Source organism: Anopheles darlingi, chromosome 3 (genome assembly GCF_943734745.1).
Source record: "Anopheles darlingi chromosome 3, idAnoDarlMG_H_01, whole genome shotgun sequence".
Classification (NCBI taxonomy): Eukaryota; Metazoa; Arthropoda; class Insecta; order Diptera; family Culicidae; genus Anopheles; species Anopheles darlingi.
The window spans coordinates 8803967-8826511 of NC_064875.1; the positions used below are offsets into that span (position 1 = coordinate 8803967).

The window sequence follows — 22545 nt, forward strand, 5'->3', positions numbered from 1 at the left end:
CGCAAACTATGCCAACTAAGACATCAGAGGGAATTTGTCGGGGACTTTGGACTCGTTGATGTGTTACAACAGTTCGACAAAACAATCCAATTTCACGTGGCACCGAATGGAAACCAAATCTCTCCATAAATCGTTTTCGCTCGCCGGCAGAAGTGAGCAACCCGAAAGCAAACTCGTTTGCCGGTGGAATTACATTTCAATAATATCAGATCAGATCACATTTCCTACTCTGCAGCGACCGGAGTGTGTCCGTGTGTGTGTGTCATCTGCCCTCGATATCGTATCGCGAGCATCTGTTTTTTGTGCGTCTCTTTTTTGATTCACCGAACCTGTTTGTCGAAAATATCATTTGCTGGTAAATATTTAACCAACCATGGCCACCGGCACAGTATACAGAGAGAGAGAGAGAGACACACACACACACATGCTCGAGACCAAGGCGTACTTTCCTTGCTTCAGGGAAATTGTGCCAACAAGAAAAAAAACCGAAAGAAATCTTCGTCTTCCTTGGTTTGGCGTCAGAGGAAAAAGCAAGGCCATCAATCGATGAAAAACATGTTTGCGAAACACACACACACACACCCGGGAGTGGGTGCCACTCGAACCCGGTGTAACGTTACATGCGCGGCGACATTCCGCGACATTCTTGGTTTCGATTTCAGAGCTCTCTCTTCGCAGGTTCTCTTCAAAGATGAAACAGAATTCGTTTTGCGCGTTACCGGCTTCACGTTGCTTCATTCGGACTCGGAAATCCCCGACTCTAGAACGAGGAGTTTTGTTTTATTTCAGTGGTCGCCGTTTGTCTTTTTGGTCTCAACTCAACACTCAACACTCTCTCGAGGGAGAAAAGTTCTACATAAATTCCCGCGAAACATCTTTTCGCGCGCCTCCCGGGGCTGATTATCACACCCCTCGAGGAAGGATCCCCGTACCTTATTCATGGACTTCCGTTGCGTTTCGGGGAAATTCAATCAATTATCATCGAAACACGAGCCATCGGACGACGACGGAGACCCGCAACATCAAAGCAAAAGAGACGGCGAGGTGGTGAGGTGCTCGCCTCACTTTTGGCAAAGCGCAAATTGGCCTCACGCTCCGGCTTGGTGGAATCCTGGTAGCAATTAAATCATTTCTCCTCTCGTCCTCGCTCTCCATAGCGCCTCCTACCGTGATCCGATCCATCCTCTTGTTTGGGAATTCTTGGAAGTGCTGGCTGGCAGAAAATATTAATATTCACAAAACCTGCGTGGGATTGGGGGGGGAACCCGATAACATCGAAGAGCGAGACGAAGAACAACAGCAAGCTGCTTTCTGTATTGCAAAAAGGGAAATGCCACCCCACCTTCTGCTCGTCGTCGACATCCAGAACATTCCCCTAATCATAATCATAATTATTCGGCAAACTTCAAACATGCAAATCAAATTAAAAAACCAGCATCCAACCAACGAGGGGAGGCGAGGAAGTGGGTGGATGAAAGTCCGTTGTTTCCTGTTAAGCTGCTGCTGCTGCTGCTGCTGCTTATCAATGTTGTCGAGCCGTGGCGCTTTGTTCTGCCATCAAAGGCGCTGACATTTCGCTGTTTGCGGTTCGAGAGTGGGCGAAAGCTTCTTTTCTGGGGCTAAGAACGCCCTCCCCCGCACAGGGCTCATCCCCATCCCGGGTCATCTCGTTGTGGACGAGATCGTCTCGTTATTGCTGCGCTGCTGAGGCGATATCATCTCGCGTATCAAACCAACAAATGGCGCAACTGTGCGCGAATCGCGATAATATCGAAACGACGACGTCGACGTCGACGCGGCAGCAAACGGAAGTGAGTCGTGAAAGCCACAAACTAGAAACGAGCCAGCGAGCGAGCCTCCGGAATGGAGAATATCTCAGGGAACTCCGGAATCACCATTATGGTTTCGCGATGCCGGTGCTTCGTCGATTCGCGACCGCGCGTCCAAAACCGGGGATCATCCAAAAGGATGTTTCCCCGGGATGATATGACCGGTCGGTCGGTCGGTCGGTGGTTCCGGGTGGATGGCCGTACGGTTCAAAGGTTCTTCGAGAGCGTAGTCCTCACTGGCGTCGACGTCACCACCGTCGTCGCTTGTGGTGGTGGTGGTCAGGGGAAATTCTTTTTGTGAATTTTTCGGTGAATGAGCAATCAACCGGAAGTGGCAGCAGCCGACGTCGACGGAGTGGCCAAAAGCGAAATACAGTTTTCGAATATGGCCGAGTCCCACAGTTCCCCGGCAACAAACACTCCGTGACCGTGAGGACACGGTTTGCTTCGATCGCTCGCTCGCTATAGGTTATGGACAATTTGCGTTGAATGGGGCGCACCGCACGGTTGTGGTTCGGAACGTCGAAATCGTCGGGAAAGCTCGTCCTTGCCCAATCCTTGCTGGCCTTCCGGAGGACGCTGGGGCCCCCACCTTCCAACCTTCCCGGGAAACAGTTCCTTTTTGCCCGAACTCGCCAAATTGTTGGGTGTTATTTCGCCTTCACTCGGGGGGAGATAACGAACTTTTCCTCCCTCAGGAGGAGGAGAAGTAGGCTCTGGGAAAAAGATCAAAGTCAGGCCTCTCGGTCCTCGGGCCCGGCAAGAAAAACAAGTTATTGTTTCAGACACATAATTTGAAACGGTTTTCGAAATGGTTTTCTGTGGAAATGACCGAACGAGCGGCCGGCCGGCCGGGAAAATTGCTGCTGCTGCTGCTGCTTAAATATTCTGATTGATCAAATGCCCTCGCTGGGGTGTTGTTTTGTGTTTCGCCAGTCCCTTTCTCCCTCCGCCGCCCGGAAAATGGTGCCAATAAATAGAATTTTCCGTGAAATTTCCACGGAACTCTACACAGTTCCGTTTCTCGTCATTCAATTAGGAGAGGTGTACTGTCGGTCGGTCGGTCGGTGACTTCGTGAAACGCGCCAACTGAATGAATATTTCTTCGTACAAAAAAATAACCTTGTTATCTTCAAAGCATTTGCTCCAATTGTTGTTGTTGTTGTTGTTGTTGCTGGTACCACGCATTTCATGTCCCATCATCGAGGAAACATCCTGATGACGATTCTGCGAATGATGAACACCACGAAGGCACGAAAAGGGACAATCGGCATCGATTTGTGTTTTACTTTTTCAAACACTCATTACTGTTTGTGCGAGTGTGTGGGTGTATTGATGTGATTAAGGGGGTTTGATGTTGTTTCAACATTATTTTTTTCCCCGTGGAATTGGAAGGTATTTTAATTTAAATTAAATCGAATCCGGTACACGTTAATTGTGCTTCGCTTTGTGGTACCAAGGGATGAGCGCTGAATCAGGGAAAAACAGGCGTCTGTTTCCCACGGTTTCGATGCTTCTAGTTATGTTCTATGCTGCTGCAACTACATATTATCTTTAACATGGAATTCGTTGGGTGATGTTTTTTATTTCAAATGCCATCCATTTTTACTCAAACGATTACCTACATCAGCCGATAAAAGGCTGACAATGATGATGAAACGTTATTGTAAAAGGGTATCCAGCAGCGCACGTTCCGAGGGCATAATATCGATTGACCACCGACCCCCCCCCCCCCCCCCCCCACGGACCATGTTTGAACTCGCCATTTGGCGCGCTGTATGGGCATACCATTTATGCAATTATTTGAATAATTGGTTAATTATGCAATTCACGCGCATCCAGCATTCAAACATTTCATTACAACATGCAGCGAGCAACCTGGCCAGGGGGAAAGTAAATACGTTTTTCTCCTATTTTATGGATTGTAAAATTAGCAAACGAACACCCGGGGGACATGATGTCGAACAACACACAACACACAACATTCAACTGACGGAAACTTGCTTTTGCCGGTTGAGCATGATGTGTTTGTTGGTTGCTTTTTAGTGTCCCCCAAAAAACAGGGGCTCGATAACACACAAACACACAAAACATTTCACCACAAAACTCACCAAAGTGGTGCCGCAAACATCTAATTATGCCAGAGGTTTTTAACCCCCACCTTGGCGAGAGCATAATACAGGCTCCGGTGTGGGCTCGGTAGCGTGAAGGTTTACGCAGCATAACGGGCTGACAATTACGCGCTCGGTGGTGCGCGGTAAATGAGCAAATAATCAATGCCCTGCCGCCCAAGCGCTCATCCTCTGGAACACATAACGATGGTTCAATTTAATGGAAAACAAATAAATCAATGCATCATTTGCGCATTACACGACTGCAAGCCCTGGTGGGTGGCTGGTGGTGATGGTGTGCCATTATGGTCGTTTAGGACGAGCGAAGGACACGGCAAAAAGCGAAACGACACTTCCGGGCTCTCTCACTCTATCTTTCGGAGCAGTGGAAGCATTTCCGCTGCGTCAATTTACGGCGAAGAGCAGGGCAATGAGCTTTGTATGATGATTTACGAAAGTGAGATGGTGGCGAGCACCACCCCATAAGGACTCTCCCAGGACGCGAGTCGAGGTCCTTCCGGCCACACCGATTTAGAGCGATCATTGAGGCCTCATCTGGTGAGTAAAGTAAGCAGTCATCCGTCAAGCGCAGCCATAACCATTCCATTTTTTACGCGACGAACCAACCGACGGCACACTCGAAGGAACGAGCATTAGACGACGCAAAATCGACGTCCATCGACGACGCCAACGACGACGACGGAACTCCCAACAACAATAATCCTTCATCCAGGGAGGTGCTCCGACGACCGTCCTTCTGGTCCTTCCATTCCGTTTAACACCATTTTTAACTCAATTCTTCAGCCTCTGCCACTTGTAAGGTCATGCAAGGATTGCCCTGTAAGCGCGTCTTCGGTGCTAGGGAGAAGGAGCATAAAGAATTGGAGGAACTCTAAACCCACACACACACACACACACTCTTAGACGTTGGTAGGCCCAACAGAATCCTGCCCTGCTCCGGTACTTGCCTAGTTGCGCTTGAACTCCCGGGACCTCGGGAACAGAGCACACTGCGTTCGTTGGCAGCTGCTGTGGCGCGTGGGATGCTTGCATGCTCGAGACTGCCAGGGAGCTGGCGACTGGAATGGCTCCCTCTGGCGGGGTCGAAACCATTTGTCAACCCCTTTTTTCCGGCCGAGGTTTTTGGAGATTTTCTTTCCTTCGTTTGCTTCTCTCTCCGTTTGCTCGCACTCTCTCCAAGTCAAGACCACACACCTGGGCTCGGTGTGCTGCTGCTGCTATCGATGCACAGAAATAGCGTGGCCCTCGAACCGGTCGCTCGGTTGGTTGGTGCCGTACCGGAAAAACAAACCTCTTCAACCTTTCGGTAACCTACGGTACGGATTAACAGTAGAAATCCATTTAACGAGGATACCACGTCTATGGGCGGGGTGTGCACACGACACACACACAGACACGATCTAGGCCGCCTTCGGTCTCGTTAATATCCGAATACTCCGACGGCAGCGTGGGTTGAAATTGAATGAACAACGGCCAAGGTATAGTCGCGCCCATCTTATGAAAAGGTTATGCTGCTGCTGCTGCTGCTGCTGCTCCTAATGCCGAGCCGAAGGGTGCGAGTGGATGACAAATTTGATTTCATCAAAAACTAAGACGCAAGCCAGTGGAAATTTTCATCCCATGAGCATAATATTAGAAAAGGGCAAGCAGCGACCGTGCTCTTTGGGTGGAAGCCAATTTGATCTGAAACGATCTGATGAGTGGCCTTTACGTAAATCGTGAGACTCCGGGGCTTTGCTCCCGGGTTGCGGATGATAGCGAGTTGAGTGAGATAATCGAGTTGCCTGGAGAAGGGCTCGCGGAATCGCGCGCTCGGAAATGATACCGAAGGTAAGTCCGTTCTGGAAATCCGTCCGTCGGCTCCAACGCAAGACGCTTGAATCGTGCTGCTTGAAATTCTTGGAAAATCATTGAACCAATTGCGGGGATTGTGGCAGTCCCGGTGCTGCAGCTGAGGTTTATCAGCTACTAGCTACTCGTAAGCTTCGCTTTCCTCCGAAGATAACGCTGGATAGTGGATTAATGGTCTTGGTCCCGTATCGAATCGATGTCGAGATGCTGAATTCAAGACCTCGTCTGACCTTCTTTCGGTGGCTCTTCTTCATGGTTCGTCTTTTCTTACTTTTTCTTCTATTTCGATCTCGTACGTCTTTTCTGGCGGTTTTTTTGGTTGATGTTACTGGCCGTTACGGCCACCCCCTTGTCTCAAGCATTTCCGGAACAGGATTATATATTGTTCTCGACCATCGCGACGCAGCCTCGTGTCAACATCGATCGACGTGTCTCGAGGCTAACGGGATTCTCGAGGGAGGAAGATCCCATTCTATCGTCGTTTCTTATTTTTTTTTCGTTTCTGTCTGCCGAATCTCCTTCTTTTTTTGATAACAAGCAGGAAACATATCATCATAAATCACTGCCTTCACCACAGCAGCAGCAGCAGAAGCAACATTCCTCCGATTCCGGTCTCGCATCGTTTCCCTTTACTTCTCGTATCTTGCGTCGTACGCAGCACATCATCACCACCACCATCATCATCGCTGCTCATCACGCTTCATGCGGTTACCGAAACGCGACATGGATGTTGAGATTGAGGTAGCTGCTGCTGCTGCGACGCGAGTTTTATGGACAAAGTTATCCAAAAGTTCGAATTGAATCCATGATCTCCTCAATTTGGAATTAATTTCCCGCGCGAATCGTACGCGAATCGTGCAATCAGTAACGTTCCGGGGGACCTGGGGTTTTGATGAGCTGACGACAACGACAAGGTCGAAGCAGCAAATGAGGAGGAAGATGATGGTGCTGCTGATGATGATGAGCTTGATTGGTTTCGATGCTCAGAGCTAATGCAGAGCTGAGGTTGCGGGCAACGGGCCCCGGAATGGAATAATGGACGCACAGCGTAACCGTTCTCTTGGGACCTTTTGAGTGTCCTTTTCTTTGCGGGAGTTTTTAGGGCAACGGATTCTTATCAAAGTGCTCTGACGGGGGCATTTAAAACGGGAAGACGGTTCTGCCTCTTAATGACAAACCGTAACCCCTGTCATTTGAATTTGACGAATGGATGCTACAAAAGGGATGTGCTAATGACGTCCCAAGAGACTTTAAAAACCCCTTACTATGTATTTCCATTTGTTGTAAAGGCTCTTCAAGAGCAGCTGAGGGAGCTAGTCTATAGTTAATTAGTTATGGACTTTAATTTAATAAAAATTATTAAAAACTGAAATGACTCTTTTACCAGAGACAGTCAAGAAGTGCATCAGAAGAAAGGGGGGGGGGGAATAAAATAATTTGCAAAAACACATAAAACAGTGCCGCAGTAATCCGGACATACGAACGCGACCCAGCCAGCCGGCGCAGTCATACATTGCACAATCTATGCCCGCTAGCCGCAGCTATTCAGCCGGTTTGAGCATAATCTCTCCGCATAATTATCCCGCCTAACTCATCTCACTCCGACTCCCATTCGTTGACCATTCCCGTCTGGCGTTGGCCAACCAGCCAGACAGACTATTACCACTCCTGTTGTGCTTACCGACGATACACAGTTATAAAATGTCCCTTTAATCCCTTAGGGCTGAACCTCCACCCCTCATAAGCCCACACAAGGTACCACTTACCTGCAACTGGTGATAGTTTCCGCATGACACACCATCGCGATTTCCACTAAAAGCGAGCATAAGCGCGGGGGGATCATAGAGAAAAACATACAGAAACACGGTTGGTGGGGAAGAAAAAAGGGGAAAATAAATTCATTAAATCGGATGAGAAGTGAGGCGAGCGCTCGTTCGCGCCATTGTTGCCATTGCCTCTGCTGCGACAAGGAGAAACCTTTTGCGGGGGCGTGGAGGTTGATGAAGCACTGTTGGGTTGTCCGAATACACACACACACACAAACCTGGGGCTGGTTAAAGGCGCCGGTCTACGAGAGGTCCTCCAGGCTGGTGACGACATATGCTGCTACCGGTGTTGCTGCGGTACTGACCATAATCTGTGCCCGCATTGTGCCGAAAAACTGTATGAAATAACATCCTAAAATCACATCAAATCCTTGTTTTGATTCCACCCGTTTGCCCCACCAGCCGACCACTAGGACAAGAAGTCAGCGACGAACCACCACCGCTGACCGAAAGCAGCATCCTTTTCGTTCGCTATTAGCGGAGCGCAAACACACACTCTCTCTCGGGTCTCGGTTGAAGGACTATAAACTAGTATCCATGTACTGGCCCCGACTGCTTTTCACAAACAAACAAGTAACCCCCCTTTCTGGCACCCTCGGCCAGGGCGCGTGAAGTGCAAAGTCTGCCCCGGTTTTTGGGGAGGGGGATGAGGAACACAAAAAACAATAAAAGCATTTCCGTAGCCAGCGGTGGCCAGCGCGAAACCTGGCGCATAATGCCAATCCCTTTTGCGCAAGCGAAGAGTGAGGAGAAGGGAGTGTCCAGCTCCTCTCTCTCTCTCTCCGTGTTCGTGTCCGTGCTCTCCGGAAACAACAACATAAAATGCAATAAAAATTTCAAATTTATTAGCCAAACCGAGGCCGCAACGGTCCCTCGCGCGCCATGTTTTCGCGATGCTGTTTCTCTAGCCGGGCCCTGGGCCGGGCCGAGCCAGAGACGACCGGGAGCACTATTGCCTCGACCATAATGTCAACACATTCACCGCGACGCAGCAGCAGCAGCGGCAGCCAGTAACCGGAAAAGAAAAGTCAAAAACATGGCTTCCGGTAGCGGACCGTCGTTGCTGGCACTACACACACACGGAGCCAGGTGTCAGAAGTATTACCTGGTGGGGTGAGCACGAGAATTGCAGCGAGCAGGAGCACGTGATGCGACGGTTCCCGGTTCCACTGGTCCCCGAAAATTGGCTCCATAGATCATCATCGCCAGGCCAGGCCTGGCCACCACTTGCAGGACTTAAACGGGTTGGGATTTTGGGGATTTCAAGCGGTTTTTTCCACCCTCCCCCTTTTATGTTGAATTATGTGTCTTTGGGAGGTCTATAGTATCAGGCTGGAGCCACTTGACATGGACACACTAGCACGACATTACACGACGGAATTGCATCCAGCTCTTCTCTTCTTTTCCGGTTCTTGTTGCACTGTTGTTGTTGAACAAAGTTGTGACATTCTCGGCAAACATCGCTTAATTCAAAATGCAGGTTGTCATGTTGTGACACAGTTTCAAGCGCTCCGGAAGTGTGTCCCCCGCCCCTGAGGAGACTTGCGTTGAGGTAGCCGTTATTGCCAGATATGCACATGTCATGTTTCTCCAGGGACTAAACTTCGCCTCGGTAACGGTAAACACGGGAGCTGTTAGGAAGCCGGAGTGTAACCCGGACTCCCGGACAACGGATGTCTCGGAAGCGAGATTTATTCTGCACAAACGAAACTGCACTCCGAGGCATTCCTCCTAATGACTCATAATGCTGATCAACAGCATGACATGAAGGCCACATTCCTCGCATTCCTTCGGCTTCGGCCAGCTTAAGTGATTCACGGTCAAAACGGAAGAAGATGGCCGAACAGAGAAGCAAATTACGTTGACGGCCGTAACGGTGCGTCGGTTCTGCGCATGTTTCGCAAAATTCAAATTGAATTCATTCGCATTCGTACATTCGGTTGTTCTTGGTTTCTCGTCCCCCTAAATCCAATGTCCCACCCAATGTCGCTCACCAATCAATCCCCAAATCGCAGCTACCACATCGCTTTTAATGCTAATCGAATTCCGGACCTGATTCGAAACGATGTCTGCCGGCTGCCGGTTGCCGCTAGTACTACTACTGAAGAGCTGCTTTCTCTTTTGGGGCGTTTTCCATTGAACTTGAGTCAATCGATCCATCAACTGGAAATCGGTCCACTGGGTGGGGGGCCATTTTATGGCATTCAAATGGCCGCATTCTAATGCAAGGTGGCAGTGAAAATGCGACAGTGTTTGGACGACGATTCGATTCGGCATCGTAAGAAGCCCGGTCTCAGATCGGAACCGTGTTCCAGACGGTCCACGATTCGAGAGATCCGCAATGATTGTCCGCCGGTGATTATTGCCGCACGTGATAGATTAGCAGTTGATAATGAAATTACGATCCTGCCTCCTCCCGCCGCCGGAATGATCGAATGATACTCCTGGTGGTTCTCTCTCAAGAAGGAGCCGCCTTCGGCCATAAGGTCAACATGCTAACGAATGTCTGCAGGACGGACTTGGGACGTTCGGGAAGGGGATTTTCCGGCAGCAAATCTCAATCCTCCCCCTCAAGGGAGAGAGCACAGTGTACGTGTGGGATTTGCGGCAATCAATATTTCCGCCTCGTCGGCCCTTCTGCTGCGCCTTCTTCTCCAAAACATTCTTCCGATAAGCACAGCCACAGTGGGATTAGGTGACTAGCTCCATCGGAATGAGGATGAAATCCCTTTCGAAATCCTGCCCGGAAAAACCCTGGCCGAGGAGCTCGGCCACTTCTTGGAGTTTAGTCTGCAGGGACCCCGAAAAAGGGGTCACAGCGACGACGCGTTCCCTGGCAAGTTTTAATCTCATCTTCACCCAAATGAAACGTATTGTAATCTTGTTGTGCCCGCGGGAGGAAGTTTTCCCGGGGAAATAAAAAAAGACGAAGGCAAGCCAAAAGCGGGAGAATCAACTTTCTACTTATGTCTTGTCTCGGGATCGCGTTCGGGAGTGCTCGGTAATCGGCTTACCCGACCCCTCCCGGGCCGATTGATTGAAGTCCCACGCCAAGTTTTCCATAATCCACGCCAAAGCGCCATCCACTTGGCACAACTTGGACGGGGTTTTTCCGACGAAACGAAACATTCTGATTCTGGCTGATGGTGGCCACAGATGACAAGATGTGGTTCCGTGGAATTTAGCACCGTACAGATCGACGGATGTGAATCAGATTTAGGCTCGAGTCGCGGCTCCCGATTCGGGCCGCGAACCGCCAACACTCTAATCTCTGATGATGATCTCCATTTTGTGTTGCCGGAAAAATGTTCGCACAAACACACGCGTTAGCTGACATGCCAGGCAGACAACGGCATCATGTGGCATGGCATCATCGTGCGAGATATATTTGATACCCGTGCCTTCCGGAAGGCGTTTGTGCGCCACGTCACACAACATGACGTGCCACTCGCGGGGACGACTGTACATGGTTGATTTGAAAAATTTAGACAACCCTGTTGCGTACGTCAATCCTTCAAGTTTTGACATTATTTAATCAGATATCGTGCGCATCGTGAAATCGGGCACGCAGCATGTGATAAGCTATATGGTTGGCCATATTCTACCGAGCGGGGCATGACAGTGAGCAGGACGTCACAATTCTGCACCACGTTTGATACGCTGTCGTGAGCAGATGCTCCGGAAATGAAGACAGCATGTCTGGGAACTTCTTATGTTTTTTTTATATTTAATTTTCACCCACCGTTTGCGTCCCAAAGAGAGGAATATAGAGATTCAGTTGCTTCTCTTTCAGATTTACAGTATTAAAAACTTGATTATCAGAATAGGGATTGAGCGAATTGATTGTCATGCGTCTCCAACAGCTGTTGATGAAAATGATTTGAAAATAATAGACGGTAAAAATATCCGAATTTTCCAGAAAAAAACTTTCGCTACTGAAGTCAATCAGTGAATGTGTTTAACTCAAAAATAACTACCAACAGCTTGTACACAGAGTTCTTTGTTGAAAATACAACACACCGCATTGATCAATCACATCGATAAAACGCAAACACAGCCGCACACCAAAAACCCTCCGGCATCGTGAAAGGTTATTGCCACACCGACAACAACCATCGATGGGTGGCATCGATGAGGTGACAATAACCGGAAAATTGCGTACTTAACCTCACAAATCCGTCGCCAGGGAAAGAAAAAAGTATGAAACCTTCCTCGAAAGTAACCAGCCAGCAAGTCAACCACACCAGGTGACGACGCCGACGTTCGAGGCCATCAGGCGAGCCGTAAAATTGAGCGACGAATGACACGCACGAGAAGCATTTCGACCTCAATCCATCATCGGGATTGTCCCGCGTCCCCTGTGTCCCCTCTGCTTAGAGCGGCGATCGTTGCCTTACGGGGAGAAATTTACATAAACATATTCCAACCCGCCGCCGCTAGTTATCGCTATCGATCAGCCAGGACCCGCTCCTAAAAGAGGCATCTCCTCGTGGCCGCCTCGAGGTTGGAACTGTTTATCTCGTCCGGAAGAGGGAAGGAAAAAAAATGTGACACTTTATGGCTTTTTGATACATTCCGGTTAAGTTGTGCAATCATTTATGCTATTTAGCATAATTTAATGTGACCCAACGGTCAGCATAGTGTGTGTCTGCGACCGAACCGACGACGTCACCCACGGTGGACCCGTGGCGTGTCAATTGTCATCCGTGGTGACCGCGCACGAGGTGCAATAAAACTCAATAACCCTTGTCATTAAGGATTGAACTGTGAGCTTGCGCATATAACAGGGAGAGCGCGTCCATTACACGACACGCGGTGTGCGCCTAGAGGGGTCGTCGGTTGCGTGACCAATCCCTCCCGCATACAAACTCCAGAAATGGCCACCACGTCACGGTCACACCACCATCAGGTAGACTATGGGTTTGTTTTTTTGTTTTTTTGGTTGTTTCCAGAACAGTTTTCGTTGCTTGGCATGGGGTGGGCCCCCAGGAACCACCATCATCACAACGAGAACGACAGGATACGTGGACCCGTGGCCCGGAACACCCGGGCCGAACACCGCAAAACTTTCTGTCGACAGGATTCGATTTAAATGGAGAGTTAGAAGAGGAACATGGACAGAGTAAAAAAAAAAACACAAAAAAAAAACAGACAAACCCACCATAGACCAGCGTCTAAGCTGTACTGCTGCTGATGATGTGTTTAACATATGGTTGGCGTTGGAACGGTCGTCGTCGTCGTGGTCCCGGAGGGTACCACCGCATGTCATCGACAGGCACACAGCAGAGAGGCAGCCACCAGACTTGTAATGGCAGCCAATTTCCGACGACTGGCGCCTTTCGTCGTCGTTCGACGAATGCGACGGTGCAGAGTTGGTTCTCCCCTTTTTTTCGGGCGGGAACACTCACTCGAGCGCACACACACTCGAGAGAAGGAGTTATTAAAGTGCCAAAATAGTGGTCGTTTCGTCCTGTCCTGTGGCGATCGTGAGGAATTCCACAGTTTGTATCCGCACAGACCACTTCATCTCGCAGCTCTCGGTTCTCGGGCTGGCTGGCTGGATGGCTCGGGGCGAAATAACGCGTGTTAGAACACCCGGATACACACGGACGGACACGTTCGCATGTTGCACGTCCACCAGACTTTTGGGCCCGCGATTGGGGAGAAGTTTGATTTCGGGGTTTTTTTTGCGCTTGTCCAGGAACGGTGGAATGTCCAACTCGTAAGGGTTACATTCACCTTTTGCTTTTTTTTTAACGAATTGCCCACCAGCGTTGGTAATCGGATAGTTTGGTTTCAGCACGATATGTTGGACACGTCAGGAATTTGTACGGGCTGTACAACATGCCTGTGGTTTTACGGTCGATATTTGACGTTGAATTAGATAGTTCGATAGTTCAAATAGTGCGATGAAATGAAACAAAAGAATGTTGATCATCGAGAGTTCTTGACCTTGAAGCCGCCAATCCCCAACAACAAATCCCTTCTCGAGCGCAAGTCTTTGAATAACAAATGCCTTTAAGCCATCGTAAAGATGGCGTAATCGGTATCATCCGCACTTTACGCGAGTGTTTTCGTTCTCTTGAGCTAATCCTGAGCAAAACACCAATCGAGAGGCTGCTACAAGGTAATGGTGGCCGATTCCGACAACTTTACGCGATAAAACTTCGGTCGATTTCTGACGCTTCAGACTCAGAACTCAGGGAACGCGTCAGAAGATTAGTCACATCCGGCCCAGAACCGGACCAGCCTGGATCCCTCGAAGTGTGTCCCTATGTTCTAATTTACATAATTTGCCCATCCTAGAGACCCATCATTTGGCAAGCGAGCGAGCGAGCGAACAGCGGACCGGATATCAAGGGCCATTGGGCCACAATACAAGAAGGCGCTCGTTCTCTCCTCGGGACGAACCTCGATACAAGACATGATAGCCCAGGAACGCATCATCCCTTGTCCCTTTCGTCGTGGTCGTTGCTGCTTTTTGCATTAAAGTGTGCCTTCCATTTAGTTGTGGCGTCTTCTTTGCGCCATCTTTCCTTTCCGTTTTGCAATATCCCGTAAACACACACACACGCGCGCAAGCGCTCGGATCCTTGTTCCTGCTGATCCATCCGGCACATACAGAGAGAGAGAGAACCAGTCTGATCAGCGGTCTAGAACGAAGTGCTTCCGGCTGGGCTGGGCCGAAGGTTAAATGAAGCAAAGATTGATGGTTTTGTGCTCGATGCCCGATGATGCGCTTCGTCGTCGACGACCTCGACCGCTGCGCCGGACGCCATAGCGCGATGGCGGCCACAAAATCAGTGTCTCGGAAAAGTGGCAGAACGGGCAATTGATTTTTCGTATTACAATTTTATGCAAATCATGCGGCCGCGGCTGGCATGCCGAAACATGTGCGAATCCGTCGATATTTTCTCGTCATGCACCCTCGCCTGGGGGGGTGGGTTCGATGATCTGTTGTGCTGGGGGGATGCAGCGCCATCATTCCGGGCTGACAATCATCGCCCTTTATGCCAACCCACACTACTCGCCACTGTGTCTGTTCCTGTGTGTTTGTGTGTGCGGAGTTCGTCGCTCGGATGCAGACAGGATATTCGCAGGGATAGCATTAACTGACAGCTTAATGCTTCACCGAAGCCAGACCGAAGCGGTGCGAAAAGCACAACAACACCAGCAACAACAACAACAACAACAACAACAACAAAGGCTCCACTAACCATGACGCTGCCGACCATAACGGGGATGGCATCGTTTTCCTCGTGAAAAATTCATTCCCTCCAATCCGGTGCGGTGCCCAAAAAGGAGGGAAAGGAGTAGCAAATGGAGGGGATGGTTAGTGGAAACGAAAAATAAATCTCAATTATGTGATGTAAAAATTTATGAAACCACTTAAAAATTCCACTCCCTGTCGCGCCTCGTCCCTCTCCTAGGGGTCCTTTTGGACCCGCTTGACCTACCCTTCCTCCAGCGGGTTTCACATTTCAAATGCTCGTTGCAACCGCACTCATACCAACCCGTACCCGAATGGCCGCGGCCTGCTGGTCGGCTGGTGTTTTAATTTAAGCCCTCATCCCTAGCGCGGCCATCCTTTGGGGGACCTTGGACCTCATTTACCGGCGAAATGGTCGCGGACAATCAGTCGTCGGTCGTACCCACCAATTGGTTGAATAATTTTTATTTTATTCCATCAAGCGTTTAACTCAATTCGTGCTCTCTTTCTCTCTCCTTTTTCTCTCTCTCTGCATCTGTCGGTGGTGCAATGTTGCAGAAGAGGACATCCCTAGCCGCCCGGAGCGGTCTGTTCGATTGATGTTACCGATCCCCAAACACGCTGTCCAGCGATGGTGGTGATGGTGATGTGCCAGATTACGCGTGAAATAATATTAATTACATAATTTAGACACATTGACCGTAATGTTTCGTGGTGCTGGTGGTGGTGCTGCTGCTGCTGGTGGTAGTGGTCGTTAGATGATACTGAACGCTGAGGATCGTTTCAAACGCCGCGGTTATAAGCTAAATATGTTAACTGCACGTAATTGGGTATTAATAAGGGGTTTAGAGAAGATCGGGCATTATCAGGACCGGCAGTTGGTTTAGAGCTTGTCATCGGGGACACTCAAATCTCCGCCACCGCCGCGGCACATTTTGTTTACGATTTGTTTGGCATTTTCTATTTGAAAAATCGTTTTCAGGGATTTGCAGAGTGATGCGTTAATGAGGTCATTACTGGAAAATGAATAACAGAGGCGTTCACAGAAATGGCGAACCTTTACATGATGGGCACGCAAAATCAAAAAGCAACAAGCTTTTAGTCCTCCATCAAAAGCTAGAAGCTTTTTTGTGGGATTATATTATTGCAGCGAAAGCGACTCTCTCGTGCGGTGACGAATTCGTGGAATTGAGCCGCCAAATGAAGCCGGGCCGGGCCGGGAAACACAAACGGCACCTAATTAGCAGCAGGGCTGCTGCTGCTCCTGGCAGTATCGTCGTGTGTGAACTTTTCCAGCAGCATAATTACCCCGCCAGTGGCTTTTGTTTTATCAGCCATTTGCAATCGGAGTGAGAGAGAGAGACGCCGATGTCGCTGTCGCGGAACACCATAAAGTTATAATTTGCTTATGCTCCGTCTGGTTCGCAAGTTTTTGGGGGCGAGCATAAAAATTGAATTAAAAGTGTTGTGCTCGAGGGAACAAAGTTAAAGAAAATATTTTGCCCCCCGGCGCTAATTCCTGCGAAACGCCACAACATCACGTAGCAGCCTGAATTGGCATAGGAAAGTGCGAAAGAAAAAAACAGAGAGAGAGAGACCGAATAATAACTGAAATGCAATCAACCCGCCGAAGCTGAAGGACGACTTGATCAAAGAGCCAACAACAAACGAAAACAAACAACGCTACCGGGTGTGGAAATGGATCCCGGTGGATCCGTGAAATCCTTCCAATCCTAGGGTCCCTTTTCCGACGAACAAAGGCCAGTCAAAAGAGAGAGAGCGGTAGTGTGCTAGACCATATGTCGATTATGATGATGGCTCTATCGACACCTACTGCGCCCGGGTTATGCTGCAGGATGACTCCGTTCACGCGTCCGTGTGCTTGGTCCATTTTTTCCCTCTTATTTCTTTCTTCGTTAAGCACCAGGATTGGACCTCGCTTCGGGGCACTTTGGCTGTTCTCTCTCTTTACCTCCCTCTCTCTCTAACCGACCGACCGGTAACAAAGGACCATCAGCGTCAGTAATACGGACGAAAGGACGATCCGTCCGACGAATAGTTCGCCCCGAAATCCCCGGGACCCCCTGGCGAGCGGACGACAAACATTGGCAACAATCAAAATTGAATGAACGATTCTGCCCGTCTGACTCGGCGACTGGGAACAAGAGAGCCCGCAAACCCGAACCGGAACGCAGCAAAGAAGCCATCACGCAGCGAGCAGGAGTGCCCGTTCAGAATGCGGGTCCTTCCTTCTTCGATGTTTCCGGTGAACTCGTGTGTTTCGAAACGAGTGCTCCGTGTGGTAGCGCTTGGGTCACAGGTCAACGTCGAGCGCGAGACACTGGCACTGGAGTGGTTTTTATAGCGATCAGGAGGATTGTTTTTCCTTTCCGAAGGTTTTTAGCGATTAGTTGCTGCCACCGACCGACGGATGGAGTGCACTAGAAGGTCCTGCGAAGAGACACACACACTCTCTCTTTTATGAACAACTGCTCCAGGGCAAAGAGGTCCTTCTCTCCTGGCTCAAGCTGCGTGTGTTTGTGACGCAAATGATTGGAACACGTCATTTTCGATGCCATTCACAAATCCTTAACTAACGGAAACAACGGAAGAAGATGGTGGTGGTGGTGGTGACGCAAAAACGACTCGAAAGCTGAGATCTTCCAGATGGACTCGCGCTGATGGTGCACCGCAGTGCATTAGTGCTACCGTCACGCCGAGTGTGTTGTTCCCGGCGATGCACTCACGAGGACAAAGTTGAGCCGCTCGCCAGCAGCGCACTGTTTCTTCATTGGAAAATCCCTAATTGGGACAAGGGAACCCAACACAAATGCACTGCACGTCCGGAGCTGCCTCGGACACTCACTTTTTGCCTCCGTTTTTTTCCGTTTTCGGTGACACATGTGCCACCATTTGTGGCAACTCCCAGGAGGTTTATCGGGGGAGAAGAAGCGAAAAAAAATAGGAAAACAAGAGACCCCGAGGCGCAAAGTGAAGCCAGAGGGAGGATTATGTGTGATGGTGCCCCGTCGATGGATCGGTTCTTCGTTTGACTTTGGCCGCGCTGCTTGCTGGCTCTGTCGAAGAAACAGGACATAGGACACGATCATCATCATCTGCAGACCCTTTTCCCTGTGCGCCCGGTGTTTGCAGACAGGAGGGAACACGAGAACAGTTGATTTGTTTTGCGAAGGGCTTTTTTTGTTGCGCTTTATGGGTCCCTGGAGCGAGAGCGAGCATGTGTAATGTGTCCCTAGTGCGCACAGTGCTCTGTAGCACCTTGTACAACTTGGCGCACGGTATGACGCAGCAACTTGTTACGAGAAACACTAGGGAACAATCTAACTAAAGGGGGAACACAATTGCACCAGCGCAACGGAATTGATTTGCAAGTGGAATTCTATGCACCCTTCAGTCCTTTCTCCGGTACACTCTCTCTGGGGAGTGTGATATAAATCAATGGCGAAGACCCTAGGAGTTTAGTTCCTCTGCTGGAATAAGATATTGCCGTTGAGATTTATAATAATACCTTCTGCATCCACGAACCCCTTCTTCTTCAATATTAGCACAATGTCTCCATCGTGATTCGAGCTAAGGTTCTTGTACTTGACGCTTCAACACGCTACTGAATGAACCATGACCGTCTCACACACAGCTCGACATTGAACTTGTCCTGCTGGTAGTTCGTGGTTACCACAAACATCCTTCAAAACTTTGCCATATTTTTCATCAAAAACAACTCACAGACTTCACCCTTACACAGTTCCTGTACCAAACAAATCGATTCCTAGCTAGACAGACAGGACATAAAAACAAATCACCGACCATTAGACGGAATTGCACAAGCATTCGAGATCGCTGCCAATCCTTACCCTTTTGGGGTTGACTCTTACACCACATTGGTCCTGCTGTGTGTTGTTGTTGCAACGAGACTGCGACGAACCTTGACAAACTTAGGCACCGCGTGGGTCCCTCCAGAAAAAGGACTCATTTTTCCTTCCTTTTTTTTCTCTTCTTTCAACAGTTTTCCAGCCAAAAACGTTTCTATTCCCGTTTATCCTGTGCGTGCTGATTGGAGGGTTTGTAAGCAGCATTTCGCAGCAGGACAACCAGCAGGATAGAAGAAATACAAAATAAAGCGAAAGGGAAAGGGCACGAAAAACACGAAGGGGAAATCAATAATGTGTCATTCCAGCAACCCACCCCTCTACCAATACAACGCAATCGGAGCTGAGGGTGAGCTGAGCAGGGACGCAATCGTGTACCAAGGGGACATTCGATTTTTTTTCTTCAATTCTGTACGCCCTTTTCCATGCAACTCCCCTGACCAAATGCATATGGTAGAAGCCCTCGGTTTCGGTCTTCCGGAAGTTGCGCGACGGTCGCGCGATGCGTAATCGACTCCGCTCTTGTTCGAAACCGGGAGTCTGCCTTGCTAATGTGCCCGGGGGGGAGCGGTTTTCCCTGAACTCCCGCAGGGATATTGGTGACCATGAACACACACACAAAGGTACAGTCAGGCCCTGCATTGGTCTCTAGCCATCGATTTGTTGTTATTTTTCGACACCCGATTATGGGTTGAGTATAAGGACCGTTCAACACGTTCACGACACACTTCACGGCTGCCATCGCCGCCACGCACAAGGGCCTGAAGCCACAATCGCGCCAATCCGCAGGACCACGTAACGAGCCAAACACAGACACACACACACAGAGCAGACAGCAGCTCAGCACGAAAGGATATTTTTAATTTAACCATTCTCGTGCGCGCACTCTCCATTTTCTATTGCTCCTGTTCCCTCATAAGGTGGTGAATGGTGAATGGTTTGGTATTTTGCCAGGATACGGTGGGCCGCGGCTGTATCCGGAATCGACCAGTGTCGCCAGCTTTCAGGGTGGTGTGGCGGCTGCTTCCGGTCAAATTTAATTCGCTCTTTTGGCAGCCGCGTCATTTCTCGATCGATGCTATTGATTCGGCGGTTCGGGGCCTGGGCCCGGGGCCTGGGCCAGACCACCGTGACCGTTCGCTGTCTGACAATGTGCAGCTGGAATTTCAATTAAAAATTGCCAAATCCCTCTCCCCACTGTCGGAGGTACGGTCGGTTGAAAACGGCTTTTCCCCGGATAACACTTTGACCTTCACCACAACAGCTGCAGATTGCGGATTTATCAGAACAGGGAATCCGTTTTAGTCTTGTGTGTGTTCTTTGCGTCAACAGCGTTCCAAGAACTCTTCTTCCAAGCGTAGAGCTAATGAGACATAAGGGGCATCGTCCCTTTTCCTTGGCAGACCGCGATTTTCCGGCGGCGCAATTTCCTTCCACCGGTTGGTGCGATTTAATGATGTACCGACAGTCTACAGAAACACACACGCACGCACACACGTCTGCCCAACTGTCCCAGGCCCAAGATTCTTTCCCAAGTTCCACGTTGTCCTGTTTCCCCCCATCCAAGTCTTTTTGTTTGATTTTGATTACCTCTCTTCCGTCCTCTCGGCTCCTAAAATCCCTTTTCCCTTCCCCGGGAGGCGCTGGTACCACCGGGTAGACGCAAACCGAGCCTCATTAAAATGGTATTTTCGACAACACTAATTGGGTGGCATTTTCACTTTCCTTCGCCCCTCATCACCACCCCACTCAAGAGGGTGTTGGGTGTGTGTTCGTATGTTGGTACGATACAAACAATCACGACCAGCAATACAATGCGCGGCCGTGCCGGGGTTTCAGCGAGCAGCAGCAGCAGCGCCTTAATTGAGGTCCCATGTGGAAAAGCCACACGCGGGACACACGCGTGTCACAAACCAGCACCACCACCACCAGCAGCAGTGACACACCATTATACCGCGCGGTATAAGCCGTTTGCTGCGTCGCCGAGTACTGGGGGCCGCTCTGCTGCTCTCTAATGAAAAAGGCCCGTGAATGCGTGCCGGGCCGGGCTGCACCATTGTGAGTGCCGGCCGGGGTGTGATAAATTAATTTTTCTGTCAGCCCAAAAAATCGGATGAAAAATTGACTCTTTTTTTTATGTATCCTCCACCAGGAGCAGCAGCACAATTGGAGGAGTAAGAATTGTCCGGAACGGGAAGGGGAACTTCCGTAACACCGCCATCAAATACCGCTATTAGCTGTGATTGAAATGGTGAAATCGAGGGGTTGCAATAGAGGAGACTACAGGGGCTTGCGGTGCTCTATCAAGATGTCAGCATCCTCGGAATAATTATCCAAATAAGCAGCACTTCAGCAGAGGTGTATTGTTTTCCAGGGAGAATACGAAATGCAGCTTCTATTTACGGTGAACACTGGTGTGTTTCATTGAATAGAAGATTTTCCTGAATTCAAATATTGGATTCTGAAGTTCGGTCCAAATGAACTTCTCAACTACCAAACAAAACCCAATATTCTCGCTCTCTTGTCAACTGAAATTGAATTTTCAGTCCTCTGGAATCGACTGTCCGGTCTGGTGGTGTCCAATGAATCGCAGATATTTCGTTTGAAATTCTTACACCGAGCGCAGCTACCATCGATCCATCGAAAATTCTAACATTCTAACCGGACACAGGGGGTTTTGTGGCATTTCATTTGTGCAATGGCAAATGGACCATTTCCCACGACACCTAACACTATCATCGTTTTTCGGTCGAGGTACAAACATTCTCGAATTCCGCCAGCTCACCCCGGTTAGTGGTGGTGATGGATTCGATTACATCATCCACACAGAGCGAACTCAACGCGAAATGTGTTTGTTAATAAAACATCGAACCGGCAAAAAGGCATCACCAGCAGCAGCAGCAGCAGCAGCAACGGGATAAGTTGTACTCGCGCAACAGAGCAGCAACCCTCGCTCGGAGCAGATTGTTTGACATTTGATCGAACGCTGTGCGAGGAACATTCGCAACAAAACAAAAAAAAGAAAAACACTCACCGCCACTGACGACTTCTTGTATAAACTAATCAAAAAGCTGGAAAAACTATCACTCAGGCCTTTTTCGGAGCTCACCACGGAGCTATCCAAACCACCGTAACCGTAGCATTTTCCGGGGTGGGAGGGGATAAAAAACGGCAAACCGAAGTTCCAATGAAAACACCAACAACAACCCAACGCCAGCAGGCAGCCGCACTTTGGAGAATCTGGGCCCTGCGGGTGTTGGTGGCTGGGTGGGCTTGTTTTTTGTTGCTTCGAACTTCACTCCTTTTGGCGCCGCTTTCCACGTAAAATGGTAATTAAATTCGCCGAATGTTTACACTGCCGCTGGTCCGTGGGATTGAAACGCCGCCGACTGAGTGACTGACGGACTGGCTGACTTGTCCTGGTCCTGACCGAGGCCTACTGGGACCACTTTTTCGCCGCCTTTGATGGTGACTTTGTGGTGCGATGCGATGCGATGCGATTCGATCGCCAAAAGCACTGATCAATGATTAAATGCCCGCGGGGAAGAACCTACCAAGTGCGGCACCGGGAACTCCAGCTGTCCAAACACGACCAAAAACCCATATATTGGTCTTTTCTCAGTTTTTCATTTCGACTCCAACCAACGCTCTTTCTCGCTCTCTAGAACTATGGCGTGCTGTGTGCTGGAAAAATCCTTTCCCGCTTTCTTTCGTGGGGGCTTTTCCACGAAGGATACATTCCCAGGCAAACTTCTCAGCAAAAACCCCTTTTTCTCCGAACCGGACCTTTCCATCGTCAATCAATAGGCC

At 49.5% G+C, this 22545-nt stretch overlaps 1 protein-coding gene across 1 annotated transcript in view; it reads right to left on the reverse strand.

The window, feature by feature from the left end:
• LOC125953675 (uncharacterized) overlaps nt 1-22545 on the reverse strand; it is a 152253-nt gene that overhangs the window by 112934 nt on the left and 16774 nt on the right. The window contains exon 2 of the mRNA XM_049683381.1: nt 7579-7624. Coding sequence (XP_049539338.1) covers nt 7579-7624 — 46 coding nt within the window. The remainder of the gene's footprint in view (nt 1-7578; nt 7625-22545) is intronic.